This window comes from Cheilinus undulatus, linkage group 13 (genome assembly GCF_018320785.1).
Source record: "Cheilinus undulatus linkage group 13, ASM1832078v1, whole genome shotgun sequence".
In the NCBI taxonomy this organism is placed as follows: Eukaryota; Metazoa; Chordata; class Actinopteri; order Labriformes; family Labridae; genus Cheilinus; species Cheilinus undulatus.
In genome coordinates, this window is record NC_054877.1 from 20,613,359 (window position 1) to 20,636,044 (window position 22,686).

Genomic DNA, 22,686 nt, shown 5'->3' on the forward strand with positions numbered 1-22,686 from the left:
TACCAATATCTGTTTCAATACCACAGCAAAGAAGACAGTCCTACACATCCAATATTTGTTAATTTCTTGATTTTTATTTCCATGAATTACAACTCCACCCCTTTGCAATGTCTTTATTGCACAAATACACTAACATTTCCAAATATTCTCAGCGTGTTTGTACATTTTGAACAGTATCACCTCCTTTGCTCTTGTCACATCAAAGATAGATGAATAGACTTTTAAAGGGAATCCTGCATTTCACGACTTATTGTCCTTATTATATTAGCCATAGTGTCTCTTAAAAGAATGGGGCACGATGAAGCTCATTAGATTTCTGCAGTTTGAGTCAATTAAAAAATACTTTTATAAGTAAGCTGCCATTGTTGTTCAATTCACTCTTGATAGTAATATCATATAGTTGCATTATTCCTCTACTGACTGTGATTAGATTTATCTACATTACAGCAACTTATCCTTTTGTCATCCACATTAGAACTGCACACAGGTTAATCAAAAAGGCTTTAAGGATGGCACTGCATAGGAAAGAATTGAGGAAGAACTATTTGACATCACATGTTTATACATTGCAGCATACATGTAAATTATCCAATTATTCATAAAGAAATCAAGAGTGTTTTTCTGGACAACATACATATAAAAGACATGGAAGTAAGAACTTAAAAATCTCAGTTATGCTGAGCTGTGATTTATGATCAAACCACCTCTGCTGCCTTTTCTCGTGAAGGCTTTAGCTTAACATATGTCTAAAGCCAGGATTCCTGCAGATCCTTGAAAAGTTTTGAAGTCTTAAATTTGTCTTTTGAAATGTAATGCCACTAAAGGGTCTTAAGTCTTATTTTAACTTGTGAAAGTAAAATGTGTTATAAGAGTTAATTTTTAAATGGCACTGCCTAAGATATGTCTTTATCAAATCTTTGTTTTCTGGCCAACTTTATATGCTTTTAATCATTCTTTTTGTCTACATGTTTGTCCAAGTTACAGTTCTTAGGCTTACCAAGTTAGCCATTGAAAAATATATCCAGGCCCCCTTCTTGTTGACAGGTCTTTCCTGCAAAAAAAAGGTGTGATTTTCCTTTTTAATAACGAAAGTGTTTATTATTAGTATTTAGTATTATTATTTATTATATCACCATATGGTATGTTGATAAAATAGATACATCAAATGTACATCAAAATCATGAGATTTGGGCAGTGCATTAAATCAGAAATTCAGTTTATGAACAAATCTCACATGCCTTTCATTTTTGATTGTTTGCTGTGCAAGAAGATTTATTAATTATTCTCAGTTCAGGTGGTAAAAAGGTCTTTGAAAGCCTTTGATTTTTAAATTTAATAGGACCCTGTGAAGCTCTATAGTACATTTTAAAGTGTCTCTACTTTTTGATACCATCAATTATTTGAAACAGATCACATCCTCTTAAAATATGGTATCAAAAAGTTCTAAAATTGAAACAATTTTCTTGCATTTCACAGCCTTACATATGAATTTCTTTATACACCTTCCACAGATCACAAAGGTGGTGTTGAGTAAAGGCTGGCGCTGTCTGGAGTGCACAGTGTGTGAGGCCTGCGGCCAGGCCACAGATCCTGGTCGCTTGCTGCTGTGTGACGACTGCGACATCAGCTATCACACCTACTGCCTGGATCCTCCGCTGCAGAATGTGCCCAAGGACAGCTGGAAGTGCAAATGGTGAGTCAGTGGCATACAAAAGTCAATCAGAATCTGTTTTAGGTTAACTAAAAGAATCAAGCAGTTATACTGTTTGAACACTAGGCTTGTTGTTATAGTGAACTTCTGACAACGCTGTATTTTCCACCTCTTCCATGCTGTAAAAAGGTTGCTATGAAATGCTTACTTATTCTCTCAGTTTGGAAATCAGCCTTAAAAATCTGTGCTTTTTCAACCATGCAAATGCATTTTAAGAGAAATTCTGGGATAATTTTATGGACAGAGGAAAAGCTTATGTAAAACTTTTTAGAAACAAAGAACAAAAAAGAAATAGTTTCCTACTTACAGCATGTTGACAGTTCTGTGTGTTTGCAGGAATTTTGCAGCTCAGTTAATCAGTGCTAATGCTTTTTGAAGTAACCTGGGTAGAATGACCTCTGTCCTCCCTGTCTCCTGCAGGTGTGTGTCCTGTACTCAGTGTGGCGCCACTACCCCAGGCCTAAGGTGTGAGTGGCAGAATAATTACACCCAGTGTGCCCCCTGTGCCAGCCTTACAACATGCCCCATCTGCCTGGTGGACTACTGCGAAGGCAACACGATTCTGCAGTGCCGCCAATGTGACAGGTGTGCAAAGTTTCTACACAGCCTGTCAGCTCAGGAGAGCGGCTCTCTGCTAATATTATTTTATTATATAATTAGCTCTTATCTAAAGCTCCTCTTCTGTCTCTAGATGGTTCCATGCGTCTTGTCAAGGCCTGCATTCAGAGGAAGATGTAGAAAAAGCTGCAGAAAGCAGCTTCGACTGCACAATGTGTCGAGCTTTCAAGACCACTAAAGGTGGGAGCGCATGTGTTACTCATGGTGTGTGAAGATGTTTGATCCTCCTGTTTCTGCTGTGTTTTATATCTCTTTTTTTTTGTCGTGTGCTGCTGCTGTAGTTATGACCAAGGCCAGAGACACCATTGAGCCTGTAGTTATGACGCAGATTTTCACAAAGACTAGAGAAATAGGTAGGTTCAGACTTTTCTTTTCAATAAATTCAAACAACTAAACCACAGTGACTGACTCTTTTATGCAGTTTTTTCTAAGAGCCAGGAGTGTCTTTTGCACTTTTTTAGATCTGTCGAGGACTTACACCCAGGATGGAGTTTGCCTGACAGAGTCAGGACTTTGCCAGCTGCAGAGCTTGTCCGCCACTGCGTCACGGCGCAGGAAACCAAAACCCAAGCTGAAGTTGAAGATCATAAACCAGAACAGTGTGGCTGTGCTTCAGGCTCCCGTAGACCCTCTCTCAGAGCTCTCTCGTGATGAAGACATGGAGGACAACAGAGGTACTTGTCCTCTTCACAAGCTCCCTCTTTCATCCCAGGATGTAAAATAAAAGGCTTTCAGTTCAGCAGTGTCTTCAATATCAGACTTATCTAATTTGTTTGGATGCATGCTTTTTTCCAGCAGACTAACACTAAACAACTTCTCAGTTAACACTTAAAAACTAAAGCCAATCAAAATTAGATAAGTTCTGCTTGAGAACATGAAGTCTGCATCAGATATTCCCTTAATTGTCCTAAATGATTTAATGAAGGAGTTTGCAAAATAGCATTAATCTTGAGGTGTTTTAGTGGTTAATTATTGAAAGTATGGACTTGATAATTAAACATAAAATGTCAAATTTTCTTCAGTGGAATTAAAGTTGGTTAAATTACAGTTTGCTGCGTATTACCCTTTTCTTTCTAACACAGTCAGGGACTTCTTAGAGTAGATTTTTTCCTCTGCAGAGTTTTTGTGCAGTTTTTAATCCATATAGATTCTTTCAGATGACATCACACAGCAGCAGAGAGCAGCCATTGGGGGCAAGTAGTGATTTCTGCATAGAGAAACACTACCAAAATGGCCATGATTTGATCTTTTTACCACTGCCAGGTGTTTAAAGTGCAAAAAACGTACACTTAGCTACTTCTGTGTCCCGAAAGTAGTGAAATATTCTGGCAAAAAAATATAACAAGTTATTTAAAAATCTCACAGAGAAACTGCTGCAGGCAGAAATTTTAAAAAATCTCTGTCAAAAGCCCGGTCAGCACCACTTACGTATGGTCTATTTCCACAAAGTGGTCTGGTTTTGTTCAGAACAGTTTTGTCATAGTTTAGCTCAACTTAACTCTCTTAACTCTGATTTTACCCATATTTCGTCAGTTGGTATCAGAAACTCCAGCTCGCTCAGTGACGAGAAACCTGTCTCTTTAAATTGAATCAAAATCAAAGTAAACTTTTTTTATATAGCACATTTCATACACAGAGCAACACAATGTGCTTCACAGTCAAAAACAAGTGATCACAACAATCATTGCATTACAAATTGAGAATCAATATAAAACTTCTGAGCAGGAGTAAAAACTCAACATGTACACCAAAAATATCCATACAGATTAGATCACACAACATGCACACAAACACACACTGAAGCGGGAAAATCTAACTGCAACCCGATGCAAAAAGAAAAAGTTTTCAACCTGCTTTTGAAAGTATTTATAAGAGGGTGTGTCGGAGCCCCTCTCAGGTCTGCAGGCAGGGCATTCCAGAGATCTGGATCATTGGCTCCCAAGCAGCCCTTCATTTGGTCATAGTTTTTTTTTTTTTTTTCATATTGATTAAATGACGACAATGGATGGCGGAAAGGAAACTGGAACTCAGATGGGAGCTAGCCCCGTGGCAAAAATTAAAGAGCCGTTTTGTAGCATAGGCTCATTCGTGAATGGCACATCTTTCTTTATTCAGTTGATAGTACATCACCTTCTTAATTAAATGCATGTTTGTGAAAAAGAAGAGGAATTCTTTACATGTTAAAGGGGCTAAGCTAGCCTCTTAGCTCAGTACAAGATTCCTCTGGACTCTTGTCTACCTTCATCCTACTAAAGGCTGCCTGACCCTAGAACGTGTGCAGAACTGAGTAATTTGTGATATCGATCACCTCCAAACCAGGTACATCTATTAAAACCTCAGGAAAAAAGAAAAAAAAAAACATTTTTTTAAGTGCAGGGGTGGTACTCAATGTATGTAGAAATTTTCAGATGATGACTGCAGCACAGGTATATTTAGTGCATTAAAGTGCGAACTTTCTTCCATTTCCTTTCATTCCTAGTGACTTTCCCCAACTTCTTAGCCCCCAATGGACATTCAGGATTACGTTATTTTAAACAACCTATAGTAAATGCAGACCAACTGATAAATGCAGATGATCACAAAACACTGCTTAGCTTTGGTAACAATACATTCCCTTTTGTTTTCATTTAAATGCTTTCCTATTTGATAAGCAAAAAAAAATATTTTTTTATTTTTTTTATCATGTTTGGTGCCTGATAAATAAAAGAAATCTAAATGATAAATAAAAAGAAAGTGGTTAACCAAGAAAGAGGGCCGCTGTATTGAAGATTTTTAGTAATACAACTGCTTAACTTGATTTTGGTCAGGTTAATGTCCCTCCACTGTGTAGAGTTCAGATAGATTTGACCCTTAGTGCTCTGTCGAGGGGCCTGGCTGGGGTTCCTCTCTGCAGCGGGGCTGTCGTTCATTATCAAAGCTCTCTCCTTCTTGCAGAGGCGGAGCTCCTTGATTGTGAGGCGAAGTCTGACTCGAGCCTGGAGCGAGAGCCAGCAGAAGACGACTCCAAGGGGGCCGACGGCGGCAAGAAGAGGAAGAGGAAACCGTACCGGCCGGGTAGGGCACCTGATTGAAGGAGACAGCTCCTCTGATGCGTAAAATGGTGCAGTACATGCCCAACACTGTAGTTGTAGTAAAGCACTGCCATCTCTGGGCCTCCGATGTACTGAGGGCTCTATCTAGTTTTTCTAAGCCTCCATGCTGAACACACTGGACATTAAATAGAACCTTGTACTCAGTCTCTTTAGATCTCAAATCATTTGTGTTATTTTGTGAAAATGATTGCTTATAGCTGATTTCTCCTCTCAAGGAATTGGTGGGTTTATGGTACGTCAGCGGAGCCGGCCAGGTCAAGGTCCAGGAAAGGCCAAAAGATCCCTCTGTCGGAAAGATTCCACTGGCTCTGTGTCAGAGATCCCCATCGGAAAAGATGAGGGTATATAAACCAAAAATATAAACGGACATCTATATTTCAATACTTAATCTTCTGATTGGTTTTCTTATAATTCAGTTTTTTATTTTTATTTTTCATTCTTATAGGGTGGTCGGAGACTTTGCCAGATACCCCTGTGGAGGAAACACCACCTGGACCAGAGGTACCAGAAAAAATCAAGAAACGTTACAGAAAGAAGAAAACAAAACTGGAGGAAGCTTTTCCCACCTATCTGCAGGTTTGTCACTTATGGACTTTTTCATTCACATGGACTTATTAATGTTTGTAGAAACTTTAAGGACAGGATGCCTCTGACATCTCCTTGACTTGCCTGTCAGCAGAAAAAGAATGAAGTAGCTCCATTTTGTGCACCTCTAGAAAGGTCCGAATTTTGACCAAATGTAAGCATTCATTTGTACATCTGGTCTGCACTTGTCATGCCAAATCTTCATAAAATGTGTTTTACCCCACCCATGGGAAGGGTTTTTAAACTAGAGTAAGTTGCGTTGCAGCAACTTACAAAACTTTGAAGCACAGAGCCCCTCTGTGAGTTCTTTTGAAAGAGGAAGTCACCGTAGAGGATACTCGTCCCTGATCATGCTCTTTAAATGTTTGCTGTCTGGGTTGTGAATTGACACACAAAAGCATAACTGGAGATGACTTCAAGGTCCCTCGTCTCCTGCTGGTATCTCAGTGTCACCTTCTGTTGGCCAAAACATAGAGCTATGATGTGCATTAAGCCGCCCACAGCTGTCAAAGCTCCTCTTTATCCCACCACAGTAGAGGGATTTTCAGTCCAACCTAAAGGTCCAACACAGTGAAGCACATGTCATTAATTATTGAAACAGCAACACGTCAAGCTTTTAATGTCTCGGTGAGGCTGCGAGCTGCAGTTGCATGTTATTGAGGATAGTAGATGACTTGTGGGAATAAGTGGTTAGGAGAGGTGGGTGCTGAAAAAAGTGAGGTCAGCAGCAATGACTGCTGGTCTCTCAGCTGCTCTGTTTCACCTGTCACTTCTTGTGGTTTCTCTCATGCCAAGACAGGTAAGGTAGTCTCAACACAGAGAACTGACCGGTTGTTTGTATCCTCATGTTCAGGAGGCTTTCTTTGGAAAGGACCTGCTGGACAAAAGCAAGCAGAGCAGGCAGAAGGGGGTCGAATCAGGTTTACTGGAGGAAGGGCATGGCCAAGTGGAGAGAAGAAATCCCACCTCTAGCTTCCTAGACCCTTCATCAGATCCTCTGCTCAGTGCTTCGGCATCAACACTTCCCACCAGACCAACACCAGCACGTACGTACAAGCCATACATCAGGTCTTCAGGGCAAGGAGTGTAATGATTCATTGATTTGTGGCCCTGGACAATGTGTTACATACAAATAAGACAAGCAACTGAGAAAAACACTGCAGGTATTGGTAAGGTTTGACACAGCAGGGGTGTCTTTTACTTTCATTTATATGCATAACAGTAAGTTTTTACATGCATTTATCCTTTTCCCATTCACTCAATAAATATATTAGCCCTTTTTGTTCTCTTACCATAAGAAAAATTGTACACCTGTCATCTGCACTACTTTAGGCAGATTTCCACACTATTAATTTTTTTTTTTTTCCCACACTACAAATAATGCAGTAGTGTCACCACTGTAAAAAATGTTGAAGAGTAACTAAACCCTCAGACCACTTATTTATATGAAAGCTTATGTGTAAGGCCATTTATTGTTTAAGTCCAAATCTGGACATTTGTTACATTTGTTTGTATTTTGTGTGAGAATTACTCATAGCTGTAGCCCGCTACAGATTGAAACCCTAACTACTGCTACAAAATTTTCTATTCTAACCTTTTTTTCTTTTAATCCATTTATACCTGAGGCCGTCTTAAAAAACAGTTTGAAAACAATTTCCCAAAAACTGCACAGAATATTTATAAAAAGTCTTAATTTCTCAGCCTTGGCAGCAGACAGAGACATGAAGCTTAAACATTTTAAAGCTTGAACCCCTCATTTTAACTGTAAATATTTGCCTTTACCCTACCCTAGAATCCAAATCTTCAACTTCCTCTTCTTAAGACATCAGCCTCATCCACTTCCAGCCTTGGCTAGCGGGTCCTAACCTGACAGACCATATAGACCGTTTCATATCTCCATTGCATACATATATTTTACGTTCATCTGGGAAAGCTCCTATAGAAAGTGTTTAAGAAGGGCAGGACTTTTCAAAAATTCTGAATGAGTTGAATCTAAGAATTTGTTCTGAATTAAGTTTTTATATGAAGCATTTTTGTTCAGATCAGCCATTTATTCCGATTACAAGTGATGCATGTAAACATAGCGAGTGTTGCATCTTAACCCGGGAGTTTTGTTTCTCCATGAATCAGGGACGTCACTATGATATTCTAGGATTGTGCGTAGTGTACTTTTATCCCAAGAGATGTCTAATAAAGCATGTTTTTACCTATTTAGTACTAAGGCCACCTAAAAACATCACTTTTTTAACTTTAAAAACTGTGTAATCCATCAATTTTTCTGTGTGGAGGCTTAAAGAAAACTTATTTTTTATCCCATCAACCTTACACATGTGCAAATCAATCAGTCATGCTTTTGGTACATAAAGTCTTGCAGCCATAGCCATGCAAACGTTGCATCCAGTCTAAATGGGTTAAACTAGGTTAATAACATACAAGCTTGTGTCTCCTACAGGAGTGTATATTATCATCCAACACTCAGGTAGCTCACTAAATTGAACGGTTTTGTCATTATGGCTACCAATCATATCTGCTAAGATGGCTGATGGGAATAGCTTGAAGGAGAGAGTGGATGTGATCTCTCTGACCATAACATTCCAAAAGCATGTTTTTGCAATCTTAGGTTAGATGTGTCTTATCTAAAACTCTCAGGTTTAGTTGCTCTTTAATTATTATAACACTCAGCATTACCCACTGTTTAGAAAAACTACAACTTACACTAATATGTGCAGTGTATAAACAAAAAAATCTTTATTACTGCACTTGTTTTGGCTTGTTTTGTCAGAAATGTATGATAACTGAGAGACAATGAAGCCAAATCACATCAAATCAGTTCAAGGATAATAAAGAGCCATGGTTAGATTGTTGGTTCTGATATGTAGAAAATTGAAATTGTGTGATACCGCTTGATTTTAGTCTGAAAATGAACCTCATCAACTTAAACACTTTGAAAAACTAACTGTAAAATATGACGTATGTGACCTTCAGAGAGTTTTTTTAACCTTTCTGCTCTCTATTTTCATTACACATAGATTAAAGAATTCGGAACGACTCTGCCATTGAGCTTTTGTGAAAATCTGCATTTTCAAAAATGGAATTTTTATTTAGTCCTTCATTTGAAAAATGAAGTGAAGCAAAGCTCAAAATATTTCACAATTTTTAAAATAAAAGATTAAAACACAGTAATGTTTAAGAAGCTGAGCACCGTCAGTGTTGGTATCCAGGTATTATAGTCACTTTTTCAGTACTTAAGAGAACACTTGTCCATATTACTTGTTGCATCCAAACAAATGGTTCCAGATCACATTTTCATGTCCGTTCAACATCTCCATCAATTATGATTTTTGACAGTTTGGTTTTCTTCCTCTTTTTGTTTTGTTTCTTCCTTTTTTCTTCTCCATCCACAGAGACGTCTGAGGAACCATTAGTTGATCTATCTGATGTTCTGAACACTGATGCAGACATCTTGGGAATGCTGGGAAAGCCAAGCAGTGACTCTGGTGCGTCATTTATCTCACAAGCAGTCACAGTGGCAAGAAGTTTCCAATTTTCACCAAGCCGTGGGGTTACAAAACCTTTCCTCAAGGCTCCAAAATTTCCCAATCAGCAAGTTTATTTTGCTTTCACCACTTTAGTGATTTGATTTCAATATCACATTCTTTAACAATACTTTTTACTCATCTTTGATTTGATCTTTTTGTTTGTTTTTGCATTGTCTGAAGCGTGTTGTGCTTGTGCTGTCTTCACTGTTTTTCACTCATTTTATCTGGTTTTTGGGTTCTTGTAGGTCTTGATTTTTGCCCCTTCCAGGTTGACAGCTCACCTCCTCCTTTTGGTAAGGGTGCTCTGGCCTACTAATCCCCTGCTTTGGTGCATTCCTCCTCTAACAGTGTGTGTCTCTTTATGAGTGTGCATGTACACAAGCTGCTCATGTTTACAGTACCTATAAAAAGTACTCACCCCCTTGGATGTTTTACCCTTTTAATGATTTTATAAATCAGTCGTGGTCAATAGAATTTGGCTTTTATTACAAAAAAAATACAGAAAAATCTCGTTAATGTCAAAGTGAAAATAGATTTCCACAAAGTCATGTCAATCAAATAAGACATATAAAAAAACTGACTGCATAAATATTCATCCCTTTCAAGTTAATATTTAGTCGATGCACCTTTGGCAGCAATCACAGCACTGAGTGTGTGTAGATAGGTTTCAGTCAGGTTTTCACATCTGGACACTGCAATTTTACTTCATTCCTCTTTGCAAAACTGCTCAAGCTCTTTCAGGTTGCACAGGGGTCAGGTGTTAACAGCCTTTTTCAAGTCCAGTCACAAATTCTCTATTGGATTGAGGTCTGGGCTTTGACTCTGCCACTCCAGAGCATTCACTTTGTGGTCTTTAAACCATTGTGTAGCTTTTGCTGACAGACTGAATAAGATTTTCCTCCAGGATTACTTACATTTTGCCGCATTCATTTTACCCTCTACCTTTACAAGTCTTCCAGGGCGGACTGCAGAGAAGCATCCCCACAGCACAATGCTGTCACCACTGTGCTTCACAGTGGAAATAGTGTCTGTGGTAATGTGAAGTATTTGGTTTCTGCCAAGCACAGGGTCTATCTAATGGCTTAAAAAACACGGTTTTTGTCTCATTGCACCCAAGAACTTTCTTTCACTTGACCATGGAGTCTCCCACATGCCTTTTGTTGAACTCTAGTTGAGATATGTTTTAATATGTTTTCTTTGGCTTTCTCTTTGCCACTCACCCATAAAGCTTGGGGAGCAGTTGAATGCAGAGTCTCTCCCATCTCAGCTGCTCAAGCTTGTACCTCCTTCAGAGTAGTCATTGATGTCTTGATGGTCTCTCTCACTAGTCTTCCCCTTGTACACTCACTCAGTTTGTGAGGATGATCTGATCTAGGCAGATTTCCACATGTGCCAGATTCCTCCCATTTCTTGGTTTGATTTAACTGAACTATGGGGGATTTTTGGTGCCTTTTAATTTTTTTTTGTATCCACCCCTGACTTATACTTTTCAATCACCTTTTCTCTGAGTTGCTTGTGTTCTTTTGTCTTCATGGTGTAATGGTAGCCAGAAATACTGATTGATCTGTACTGGACCTACCAGACACAGGTGTCTTTATACTACAGTCACTTGAGACACATTTACTGCACTCAGGTGATCCCCATTTCACTAATTTTGAGAGTCCTAGAACCAATTGGCTGGACCTTTGTTGAATTAGGTTTGTCTCAGATATTTTACATTGCATGTTTTTGTTCAATTGACATTACTTTGTAGAAATCACTTTCCACTTTGACATTAAAAATAGTTTTTAAGCCAAACTACATTGACCATGATTGATTTATAAAATCAATAAAACAGTAAAACATCCAAGGGGGTGAGTACTTTTTACTGGCAGTGTAGCTTTTCTCATCTATTTGCGATTGTTTTAACATTCATAACTTGCTTAGTGCTTACCTGGTGTGTTGCACTGTACTCACTTGACTCTATATGGTATGTCAGCCTTTGTTTGTGAGCCTCTTAGACTCTTTCAGATTGTGGACTTTTTTCTTTGTAAACTTAAGAGCAAATTCACAGCTGCCTAATTAAAAATGTTCATAAGATGGCAATGACACAAAGCTGCAAGGTTATCCTGGTATTCAAGAATTAACGGTAAAGAATCGTGATTTAAAGAAAAGGAGCCCTTGGTAAACGTCCTTCTACTTCATAAAACTCTGAGGGTTGTCTGATCTCATTCTTGTGGCTAAGAAACAAAATTTACTGCAGAACATGTCCTTCAGTCTTTATCAAAACCCACATTGTTCATCTTAAATGCTGTACATTTTTTCTCATAAAGACTGATGTGAAGTTGCATCAAGCCTTTAGTCTGGTTTTAAAGAAATAGAAAGTAAAGAAGGAGTTACACAACGGTCACATAGATAGTTGTGCTATTGTAATAAATGTAATTTGATCTCCTAGCTATGGGGTCACCTGGTTTGAGGGTTTTCTGAAGGATCCTATCAGAACTTTTGCAATGAAACCCTGGAAGATTTATTGGTTTCTTCATGAATTTAATAAGTATTTTTGCACAAAAGTCTGGCATTAGCAATATACAGCTCCACAAACATTCTACTGTTTGTGTACCTTAACTTAGAGTTGGGATGCTTGTCTGTCTCCTAACAGTTCCCGAAACACTCCTTTCAAACAACACAGGAACCCCAAGGAGCTGTAATCATACGCTGTTCTCCTCTGATTGCATTCCACAGGCTGTTAACACAACAAACATCCTCTTACCTCAAGTTTATATTTATAATCATATTCTTGCTTGGCTGTTTTGTTGGTTGCTGTGTTTGTGTGCATGTCATGATTTGTTTTTGTATGTCCATGTGTGTTTCCACAGCTGGTCTGGACATCGGGCCCCTGACAGGCGGTTCCCCAGTGGTTCCCCAGTCCCAGGCTGGCCGGAGGACACCTCGAACCCTCCCAGAGGAGCCCCTGGACGGCATTCTCAGCCCAGAGCTGGACAAGATGGTCACTGATGGTCAGTTTAGAGACAAAATATCCAGACAGATGCTTTTATATTTGATATTGAATTGAAATCTCTCATACAGGATGAACAATAACATTTCTCTAAAATTTGCTTTTCAGAATCAATTCTCAGCAAACTTTACAAAATTCCAGGTGTGTACCTTCAACCCCTCTTTTTAAATGCATGTTTGGTTTATCAGTTTTCTTCTTCTGAATGTAATGATGGATGGGTTTTTTTTTTTTTTGCATCAATTTGTCCACTTGTTAACATTTTAAGAGGTTTAATGTTAGTAACCATTTTTGAATAGATGTGTTTGAGGACCAAAATCTATCCACTACCCTCATATTAAAAATGAGATGCATTGTTCTCTATTTTTACATACTCTGTAAAGTGAAATCCAGTATTTTTGTCTTAACACATTAGATATGTTGGAATGTGGTTGCTGTAAACATGTGAAAACACCAAGATCTACATGTGATGGAATTTTGGATTTAGACTGTTAGAGAGTTTTTCACTTCTTTCCTGGCTGGGTTTAATTTGGACGGGCAAATGGAGTGGTGGAGGAATGAGTCCTAAAACGCGGAAGTGAGTTAGAGTTTTAGCACTTCCGGTTCCCTCGTCTGAAAGTCTATGGGATTTTTGAGTGAGTTTTCGGTTGAATGCCTGAAATAAGGTCTGTGTAGAACACAAGCTCAAGAGAGTTTAACATTTTATCCTACAACATAAAATTCATCTGAAACATGCCCCACCTTTGAATTGTGTATCTTTTCACGTCTTAATAAAGGCAGTTGCCAAAAGACAGCTAACAAGGACTACAGGGTTTGCTGGGAAGACTATACATCATCATCCAAAGCGGGTGATGACGTTAAATTCAGTCAACCGTGTTGTAGTTCAATATAGCATGACATTGGCTTTTTACTTTTGTCCGTTAGATTAACAAACCAGATATAATTCTTATATTATCAATTTGTGAAGATTATCTTTATGAACAAAACATGTAAGTTTCATAAACTTTTATTGGACATAGAGCTTATTTTCAGCAATATCCAAAAACCCATTGATAAAATCCCATAGGCATGACGCTGAGGCAACCCTGGTTTGCCAACAAATTTACATCACAACTGCACCACGCTGTATGTGGGATGGTGATGTCACTGGCCCACAGTGTGGAATAACCCCGTCCCCCTAAAGCTACAATGTTATAAAATCACCAAGCAGTTCATCCCAGTACAGTCTGTTGTTCACTGATGCCACTGCCTTCAATGAGAGTTAACAGTCAGGTTACATGCAGTTTTTTTGTTCATTGTGAGGTAAATTTTCCACATCTATCAGCTGCAGTGGTTTATGATCATTAAAAGCATCATAACAGAGTTTTGAGGCAGAAAACTGAATTTGTGTCTTCTCTGGCACAGAGCTAGGCAGCTGCACTCAGGTCAACGTAAGGTCAAGGGACAGGCTAATGGCATGAGTGCTGTAGCGTATGTTATGATTAATATTACTGTATTATATATTGATAAAAAAGAGGCATTAAATGTGCCTGACATAATCAAATTTGGGTTTTTAGGACCCAAAAATGGATCATATCAATAAAACTTCATTAACAGTGCATTAGAGCAGATAATTCAGCTCTGTCTGGTGTACTGAGAAATCTCATCCAGCTCTCATTTTTGACCATTTGCCATACAAAAAAGTGGTGTTGATTTTTCTCAGCTCAGGTCTTTAAAAAAGTCTTGAAACACCTTGAGTTTGATTTTTAATACTGTGTAGGAACCTTAAGTGATATTCCGTGCAAGAGGATTAATAGTTAAGCTTTTCAAAGCGGACCTTCAATCTTTGCTTTTGATGTCTTTCAATTGATTTAAAGAAAAAGATTCTGGTCATATATTCTGTCATCAGAGTTTTAAGAGAGCATCAAATGTCATGAGATAAGGGTCTCATCACACCCCCAGTAAAAAGGTAAATGTTTGATAAGACAGGGTACAGATACCCTTTGACTTGTCCACTGAGCTGTCTGTGAGGTTTTTTATAAGCTGAAATGAGACATTGAGGGGCAGTGGTGGACTTATTTTATGTGACTGTGGCACAATGCACTAATGATTAATCTTAGTTAATTGTAACTAATGCAATTAGTCTTTACAGCCTTAGTCAAAATATTGCACCGTTAACAGTTAGATGCTTTACTTGCTGCAAATCTTTACTTAAGGAAATGAAAAAAGCTGTCATTGTAGCTGAGTGCAGATCATCTTGTCTGACACCTACCCTATGGCAGCATTTACAGACATTAACATAATAATGACATGATAGAAAATCTTTTCATTGTGATTGTCTTTTCTCCTGGCGCTCATAATAATCAGTTTTAAATTCAGTCTGTTTCATAACTGTTTAAAAGAAACTTTGACAGAAGCTTTAATGTGTTTAAAACGGTTTAAATAATGTTTATCATTGAAATATCTGTAAAAACATGAGAAATGAAAGACACAAGTTTGGTGGTCTTACACTAATATTGCTATTTCATACACATAACAAAACATACTGTTTAATGGGTTTGCAGAGCTGGAGGGCAAAGATGTAGAGGACCTCTTCACTGCGGTCCTGAGCCCCAGCACAAGCCAACCACCTCCCCCACCACAGGTGCCTCACCCCCAGGGTCCAGGGCCACTCCCTGCCACAGCAGGCACAAGTATGCCTCACCCTAACACAGGTAAACTATTTGGCATCAGAGAACTTTAAACTTTGTTCGACTTGCAATGAAGTCTCAATAACTAATTCACATGTGTGCAGGGAATCCCATGTTTCCAAGGATGCCAATGATCAATGGTATGATGGGACCAAACCAACGCTTCCCTACAAACCCAGGAGCAGGTCCCTGCATCCCAGAAAATTTCTCCCCTCTTAACCGTATGCCTTTCACTGACAATCCAAGGTGATGCATTAAATCTTTTCTCTAAACTGTTGAATATTCCAGTGATACAGCAAAACTGGTAAATCAGAACATTGTCCTTAAGGATGCGATATTTTCCTTTGTTCTTACAGAGATAGAAAGTTTAATCAGATGCCTAGAGAGGCAGTTGGTCCGTGGCCCTCCTCTGCCCATGGCCCTGGCCCTGCACCCCCTGGATCTCTGCCTGAGGGGGAGACTGAAGCCATGTCAAATGCCCAAAGGAGTACACTCAAGTGGGAGAAAGAGGAGACACTAGGAGAGCTGGCCACTGTTGCACCTGTCCTGTATACCAATGTCAATTTTCCTAATCTCAAAGAAGAATACCCAGGTAAGTAACTGACTCAGAAACCTTTACAGCCCTTTCCACTGTTTTCTTTTTTGTCAATAATCATTCTGTCATTTTCTGTTTTTTTCTTAAGTGTTTTGTTTGGGTGTACCTGCATTACTGTCAGTCACACCTCACAAAAATACCTTGTATGTGCTTTTCGGCTGTTGGCATGACAACACTTTCTCTCATTCTTTCAACAGACTGGTCTACAAGGGTAAAGCAAATTGCAAAACTTTGGAGGAAAGCCAGTTCGCAAGACAGGGCCCCTTATGTGGTAAGATCATCAATATTTTTCCCCTGATTCTGAAGCCTTTACTCTTTGAAACTATCAAACTATCAGTACCAGTCTCACTGGGAGATTAGTATGCAGAAGGCACACTCCTTTATCACATCTGGCCTCTTGCCTCTTGCCAGTGCGATTTGAAATCCGGCCATTCACAGATGAACTAATTAACATAGGAAGCCCTGCTCAGTATTAGAACTCACCATGGTCTCAGTAATTAAGTTCACTGAGGTAATTTTATCCAGCAGAGGCCTCTCTCAAAGACTAGCTATAATTACAATGCACCCTGTTTTATACATTTCAGGAGATTTTAACCATATATTTACATACCATTCTCTCAGGTTTTTCTTTCTTTTGTTAACCGGCCAAGTCATGTTCAGGAAACTATTAAAATATCTGGTTTTATACTATTATAATGAGCTTTATCCTATCATACTCTATGCTTTTGATTGTGAAAACAAATGAACCAGCTTGCTCAGTCAACAATATTGATTAGGGCTGTGATGAGACCTAGCTAGATTGAAACATCACAAGATTTTTTTAAAAGTGAAAACCATCTAAGGACACTGGTATATAAACTTGGCACAAAAAAATCAGGAAATTTGTCTTTGGTAGATTATTTATTTGTTGTAACAATGCTTCTTCGTAATAAATCTGATACCCTTGGAAAGCCTGTTTATTTTCCTTTTAAATTGTGCCACATTTGCAAGAAAAGGAAATTTGTGGGATGAGTAGCAGAGCTGGATATGTGGGTTGCGCCCATGAAAAATTTGCCAGATCTTCTCTGCCAATGCCAGACAGCTTATTTTGCTGTTTCATTTACTCTTGCTTTGAGCTTCTGGTACCCTCAGGTGATGACATCAGGTGCCTGATTGTCATCACTGGAGGCAATCTCAATGCAGAAAGACATCAACATGAAATTCTGCAAGCAGTGACTATCCCATATCCCACAGTCTGGGACCGAACTCTATCCTCCAAGATGGCAATACTCACCCCCACAGAGCGGGGTTTATCAGGGACTAATTCCAGAATTTGGGAGTGTAGAGGACAGAATGACCTGCTACCAATCCTGATCTCAACCCCACTGAACACTTGTGGGATCAGCAAGGGGGTGCTGTCCCCGCCAGGCTGAGCAACACAACCACATTGGCTGACTTGCGACAATGCTAGTTAGGAATGGGACACCATCCCACAGCAGTGTGTGACCAGGCTGGTGACCAGCATGAGGAGGATGTGCCAGATGCCCCCCCCCCCCCCCCCCCCCATCCGCTACTGAGGCATATTTTTGTTAAATTAATAAATTGCCAATATGTCTTGTTTCTTCAGACTTCAATCACCCAATTAACCAAACATCATACAAGAGTCAATGGCAGAATAAGCTATTAGGCACTGGCAGAGAAGATTAGGCAAATTTAATGGGCGCAGCCCACATACTCAGCTCTGCTGCTCATCCCACAAATTCCTTTTCCTACCATTTAAAAGGGAAATACACAGGCTTTCCAATGGTATATGATTTATTACCAAGAAACTTTGCTACAACATTGAAATAATCTACCAAACAAAAATTTCCTCACTTTTTGTGCTAAGTTTAGATGCAGAGCAACAGCAACTATGATGGAGTCAGATACTGAACTGGAAATTGTGCCACAGGCTGGACTTGAACCCCAGCTGCCCGCATACATGGGGCGTGCCTCATATCACTAAGCCAACTGTGCCCCAGCTGATGGAGATTTAAGGCAGAGCTGTGATCCATTCAGGACATTGTAAAATTCATTAGAATATACTGGTCAACAAATTTCAAAACAGACCTGCATTGTTTTGCTTTTAGCAACTTTTTTGTATACAAGATTAATTTTACAGACACAGTTTCTCATCAAAGTGTTTTTTAACAGAGTGAAAATCTCGTCATGTCTTGCCACACCCCTAGTTATGTGGGGGCCTCACCAATCCAGATCAAATACAAGTTGACAAAAAGAGCACTCTGATAATAAAGGAGGTCTTCTGATTCAAATTTGCCTAACAGTTTGCTTTGAAAGAGAATTGAATGTCAGATACATGCCAGATTTTTGTTTTACATTCCTGTAGATTCAAATTTAGTATAGAAAATGAAGATGGCTTAGAGAATTGTATGATTTTTTGACTTTTTTTTTCTTTTTTGCAATTGTGATTGATTTGCTGTTTAGCAAAAGGCAAGAGATAACCGAGCAGCCCTGCGCATCAACAAAGTCCAGATGTCCAATGAGACGGTGAAGAGGCACCATCCACAGCAACATCCCCCAGAGGTGTTTGATCCCAACATACCACTAGACACAGAACTGCTGTTTAAAGACCCTTTGAAACCAAAAGAGTCAGAGCATGAACAAGAGTGGAAGTTTAGACAGGTAAGAGTGTATGCAATGAAGTCAGGGAATGCAGCGGCAGGTCTACTTAATATTAAGACAGCTAAGACGTGGTTGTTTTGTAAAGCACCCTAAACAACCTCACTATCCTCCACATTAACCCCCGATGACATTGGTGGTTAGTAGGTCCAGTTTATTACTCTGATATATTTTGCACCCCTTTTTGTCATCTAATCCCCCTTTCACTGTGTCCTTCCAACAGCAAATGAGGCAGAAGAGCAAACAGCAAGCCAAAATCGAAGCTACTCAGAAACTGGAACAAGTAAAGAACGAGCAACTTCAGCAACAGCAGCAACAGAGAAACAGCCAGTCAGACGGAGATGGCAACAACAGTGGCAACCAGAGCCCAGCATCCCAGCCCAGCAATGGCAGCATGTCCCCAATGCAGCAAAGCAGTTCCAAAGAGGCCTTTGCAAGGCCACAGCTCCCAGGGACACCCACTTCATGTCCTTCAGAGGATGTGTTCCTACGACCCCCTCCTCCCCCTCCATCAGCCCCATCCTCACAACCACAGTCCCCACAGGTTTTCTCACCAGGTTCCTCTGGTTCCAGACCATCTTCTCCATGGGACCCATATGCTAAAATGGTTGGGACTCCGAGACCACCAAGCCTTGGGCCAAATATGTGTCGCAGAATGCCCACGGAATCTGGTAAATCCCCCACCTCCTTAATGGAGCAACAGGACAGAGGGCGGCCCTCTCCAGCTCATGAAGCTTTTGGCTCCCCACCATCCTTGAGCAATGATCCGTACGCCAAACCTCCCGACACACCAAGACCAAGTGGCGATATGGACCCTTTCCTTAAGCCCATAGGACCCCCAAGGGTCAGTCAGGCCGCTCAAGGAAGGCCCCCAATGGGTTCTCCTGGACGAGATCCATACTCAAGGCCCATGATAAGAAACGAGGCCTACCAACGCATGGCCCAGAACAGGATGATCTTGTCTGACCCTTATTCAAGGCCTTTACTGGCTCCAATCCCAGGAAGCAATGAGTCTGGCTCTGTCCCTTTGTTCAAAACACCCATGCCTCCTTCTCAGGCTCAGGATCCCTTCAACCGACCAGGTCCACATCAGTCTGACAGGTTCTCCCAGAATCACCAAAATGACCCCTACGCTCAACCTCCCCATACCCCGAGACCATCAGGGAATGACAACTTCACCAGTCCTCCAAGGATGGGTCAGCATCACCCTCAGGGTCACTCATTCGCTCAGCCTGGACCGATGAACCAAATGTCGAGAAATCCATATGCTCATGCACCTTCTACACCAAGGCCTGACCACTTCACCTACGATCCTTTTGCACAGCCTTCTGGTCCCAGCAAACCAGCTGGTGACCCCTTCTCTCAGTCAGCAGGCAACCAGCGATCCATCAGTGAACCTGGCAATCAGCCTCGCCCATTTTTTGAGCCCTACGCACGACCTCCAGGGACTCCACGTCCTCATGACAACTATGGCCAGCCTTCAAACACACCCAGCCCATCCTCAGACCCATACTCACAGCCACCTTCGACTCCTCGCCCCAGTGGTATGAACCAGTTTGGTCACCAAACGCATCCTGGACAGAGGATGTCACCTTCTCACTCAGTGGACCCTTATGCCCAACCACCAGGGACTCCAAGGCCCTCTGCAGGAGAGAGGTTCTCCAAGTCACCAGGCAGCCAGAGAGAGCCATTTACAAGTACACCTGGAACATCTAGACCTGGAGCTGGTGACATGTTTTCCCAGCCTGGAGCCCCCAGACCAGTGCTCAGTGACCCCTACGCCCAACCTCCAGGGACCCCACGACCAGGTCCTGATGGGCCCAGCAGACAAGGGCAAAGGCTTGGACCAATGGGAGGCCAGGATCCTTTCTCCCCGCCTCAAAGCAGGCTTCAGGAGAACTTCCCTCATCCAGGCTCCCAAACGCCAAAACACTCAGGTGTGTCAGAGGAGGGATTCACTCAGTCACCCTCCAGGAGACCCAGTCAGACACCCAGCCATGACCCATTTGAACAAGCCCCTATGACCCCACGTCCACAATCAACTGAGAAAATGGAAATGAAAGATCAACCAGGTGTTGGGAACAATGGGATTGTCCCACAAGATCCCCAAATGCCTGGTGCTTCTGCTGACACTCAGGGTGTTCCTCTTGCTGAGAGTGAGGAGAGACTCAGACAGGTAACTCAATACCATTATAACTGTTTGATTGTAGGCCTCATGTTCACTGGTTTTCATTAATTTAAAGTCCTTCTGTGGTTTAAAAGGATTTTGCTTTGTTGCTGCAGAGTAATTTTTTAGTGATTGATCATCATTGCTCTCAGTTATGTTTTAGCTAGTCAAATGTTAATGGCACATCAAAGATAGATGAGAAACACAATTTTAGTACATTATGGAGAGCATACATTTCTGAAACACTGATCGATCCAGAATAAAGCATACAAAGGCAGAAACAGAAAGGACAAAAATAAGATATATTTTAACTAGTGTAAGAAATGAACACATCCCGCAGTATCATTAACATTAATAATGTTAGTCAGATCAAACAGAGAGATGACAAAATTAAAAAAATAGTAGACTTCTAGCAACAAAATTCAGAAAGGACTCTCCCCTCCAATCAGCTTTAATAAAAAAGTGTCTTTTTTTATATGTCATTGATACTTATTTCTTTCATTAAAGCCCCTGTGAGAAATACTTGGCTGTTTTGAAACAGATGGATATTGATGCCATTTGTGACCCTTAAAAGACAAGTCGACTGGGAGAAAGTTGATTGTATCTATATAGGTTGTTTGAAGATGATGTCATGTGTTAGCTGGGAGAAGAAAGTGATTTCTGCATATAGAAGCTCTATCAAAACATACACATTTTGTGCTGCTGCCAACTGTTCAAACATCGGATAAAAAAGTAGTGACAAATTTAGCCCAAAAAAAGGTTTTAAAGCTTATGGAGAAATGGCTGCAGACATGGATTAAAAACCTCAGTCCAAAGTCTGGTGAGTGCAGTCAGACAACACTAGGTTTAACATAGACTAGTCATGTGATCAGACATATACAGTATGGACCCCAAGAAGACAGTAGATGAGGCGCAAAATATGTCACTACAGAAAATGAATAGCGGTCCATACTATACCATATACCATCTTAACCTGTTGTTACCTGAATTGCTTAAAAAATTGCTGCCTGTTGTTAGTAGTATATGTAGTATGATTTTAATTGGCGCAAACTGTTACTATCCCCTGTGGATATATTCATGACGTAATCAGTGACAAGTCAGGGTCAACTAATATTACATTGCTGTTGACTTTATTTTCTTTATTTATGTTTTCTTTTTATTAAGGTTTTAAGTATCAAACATCATTCTTCAATGTACATCATTTTAAATCAAAATAAACAGATGAAATAAAAACTTAATATAAAATAAATATACAAACCACAAAAGAGTAACACTCTTGTGCAGCAGAGAACTAGGGGGAACTACAGTACAGCTAAACTTGTTTACCTAAAATCTTTTTTTATGTGGTTTGATAAACTCAATCCAACCTCTCCAACAGTCCTCAAACACATCACTCTTTAGTCTCAAAAGTAAAAAGTCAACTCTTCCATTACAAATTTATCATGCATTACATTACACCAGTCTGTTGATGAAGGGGGTCTCTGTCCCACAACCTCTCCAACAGTCTGTCTGTCCCTCTGTATGTTTCAGTGCTATAGTTATAAAGAATCTTACAAGGTTTTCCTGTTGAATTCTCTCCAGTCTCTCCTCTATCGTCATGACAAAGTTACCCTCCATTTCCCATTTTTCTTTTATATATGATGTAAGCTCCCCACCTAGTTCTTGAAGACGTTTATACAGTTTGGAGAACATTTTATGACCTGACTCAGATCTGTATGCTGAAATAAAAACTCTTAATATGCTGTAACCAGATCTTGATTTTTCCAAACTTTCTTTACTAACTTTCTTACCAATGTAGTTTCTAGGCTGCAGATATTGAAATAAATCCTTGCTTGCTAATCCATACTGTTCCTTTTAAGTTCTGAAAACTTGTAAGGGTGGATTTCCCATGTAAGTCCAGATAGGTCTTCAAACCTAGCTCTTGCCATTTTTTAAAGTTTACCTCTAGCCTATTCAGAGGGAAACCAGTGTCATGGGCTATCCCCTGTTCTGAGGGGCTAAAGGACTAAACAACTTTAAACCAGGTTTTAAGTGATAAATGTAGCCATGGTTTGGGAAAC

At 40.1% G+C, this 22,686-nt stretch overlaps 1 protein-coding gene across 6 annotated transcripts in view; it reads left to right on the plus strand.

Moving 5' to 3' along the window:
* kmt2cb (lysine (K)-specific methyltransferase 2Cb) overlaps nt 1–22,686 on the plus strand; it is a 105,703-nt gene that overhangs the window by 56,135 nt on the left and 26,882 nt on the right. For 4 of the 6 annotated variants that reach the window (XM_041803228.1, XM_041803229.1, XM_041803226.1 and 1 more), the window contains 19 exons: nt 1,512–1,693; nt 2,132–2,296; nt 2,403–2,509; nt 2,611–2,682; nt 2,791–3,003; nt 5,264–5,383; nt 5,637–5,762; nt 5,867–5,997; nt 6,860–7,052; nt 9,411–9,503; nt 9,791–9,838; nt 12,401–12,541; nt 12,649–12,681; nt 15,081–15,230; nt 15,311–15,452; nt 15,563–15,798; nt 15,999–16,072; nt 18,265–18,462; nt 18,683–20,635. In XM_041803228.1, coding sequence (XP_041659162.1) covers nt 1,512–1,693; nt 2,132–2,296; nt 2,403–2,509; nt 2,611–2,682; nt 2,791–3,003; nt 5,264–5,383; nt 5,637–5,762; nt 5,867–5,997; nt 6,860–7,052; nt 9,411–9,503; nt 9,791–9,838; nt 12,401–12,541; nt 12,649–12,681; nt 15,081–15,230; nt 15,311–15,452; nt 15,563–15,798; nt 15,999–16,072; nt 18,265–18,462; nt 18,683–20,635 — 4,377 coding nt within the window. The remainder of the gene's footprint in view (nt 1–1,511; nt 1,694–2,131; nt 2,297–2,402; nt 2,510–2,610; nt 2,683–2,790; nt 3,004–5,263; nt 5,384–5,636; nt 5,763–5,866; nt 5,998–6,859; nt 7,053–9,410; nt 9,504–9,790; nt 9,839–12,400; nt 12,542–12,648; nt 12,682–15,080; nt 15,231–15,310; nt 15,453–15,562; nt 15,799–15,998; nt 16,073–18,264; nt 18,463–18,682; nt 20,636–22,686) is intronic. The other 2 variants (XM_041803231.1, XM_041803230.1) reach the window with 2 other exon arrangements.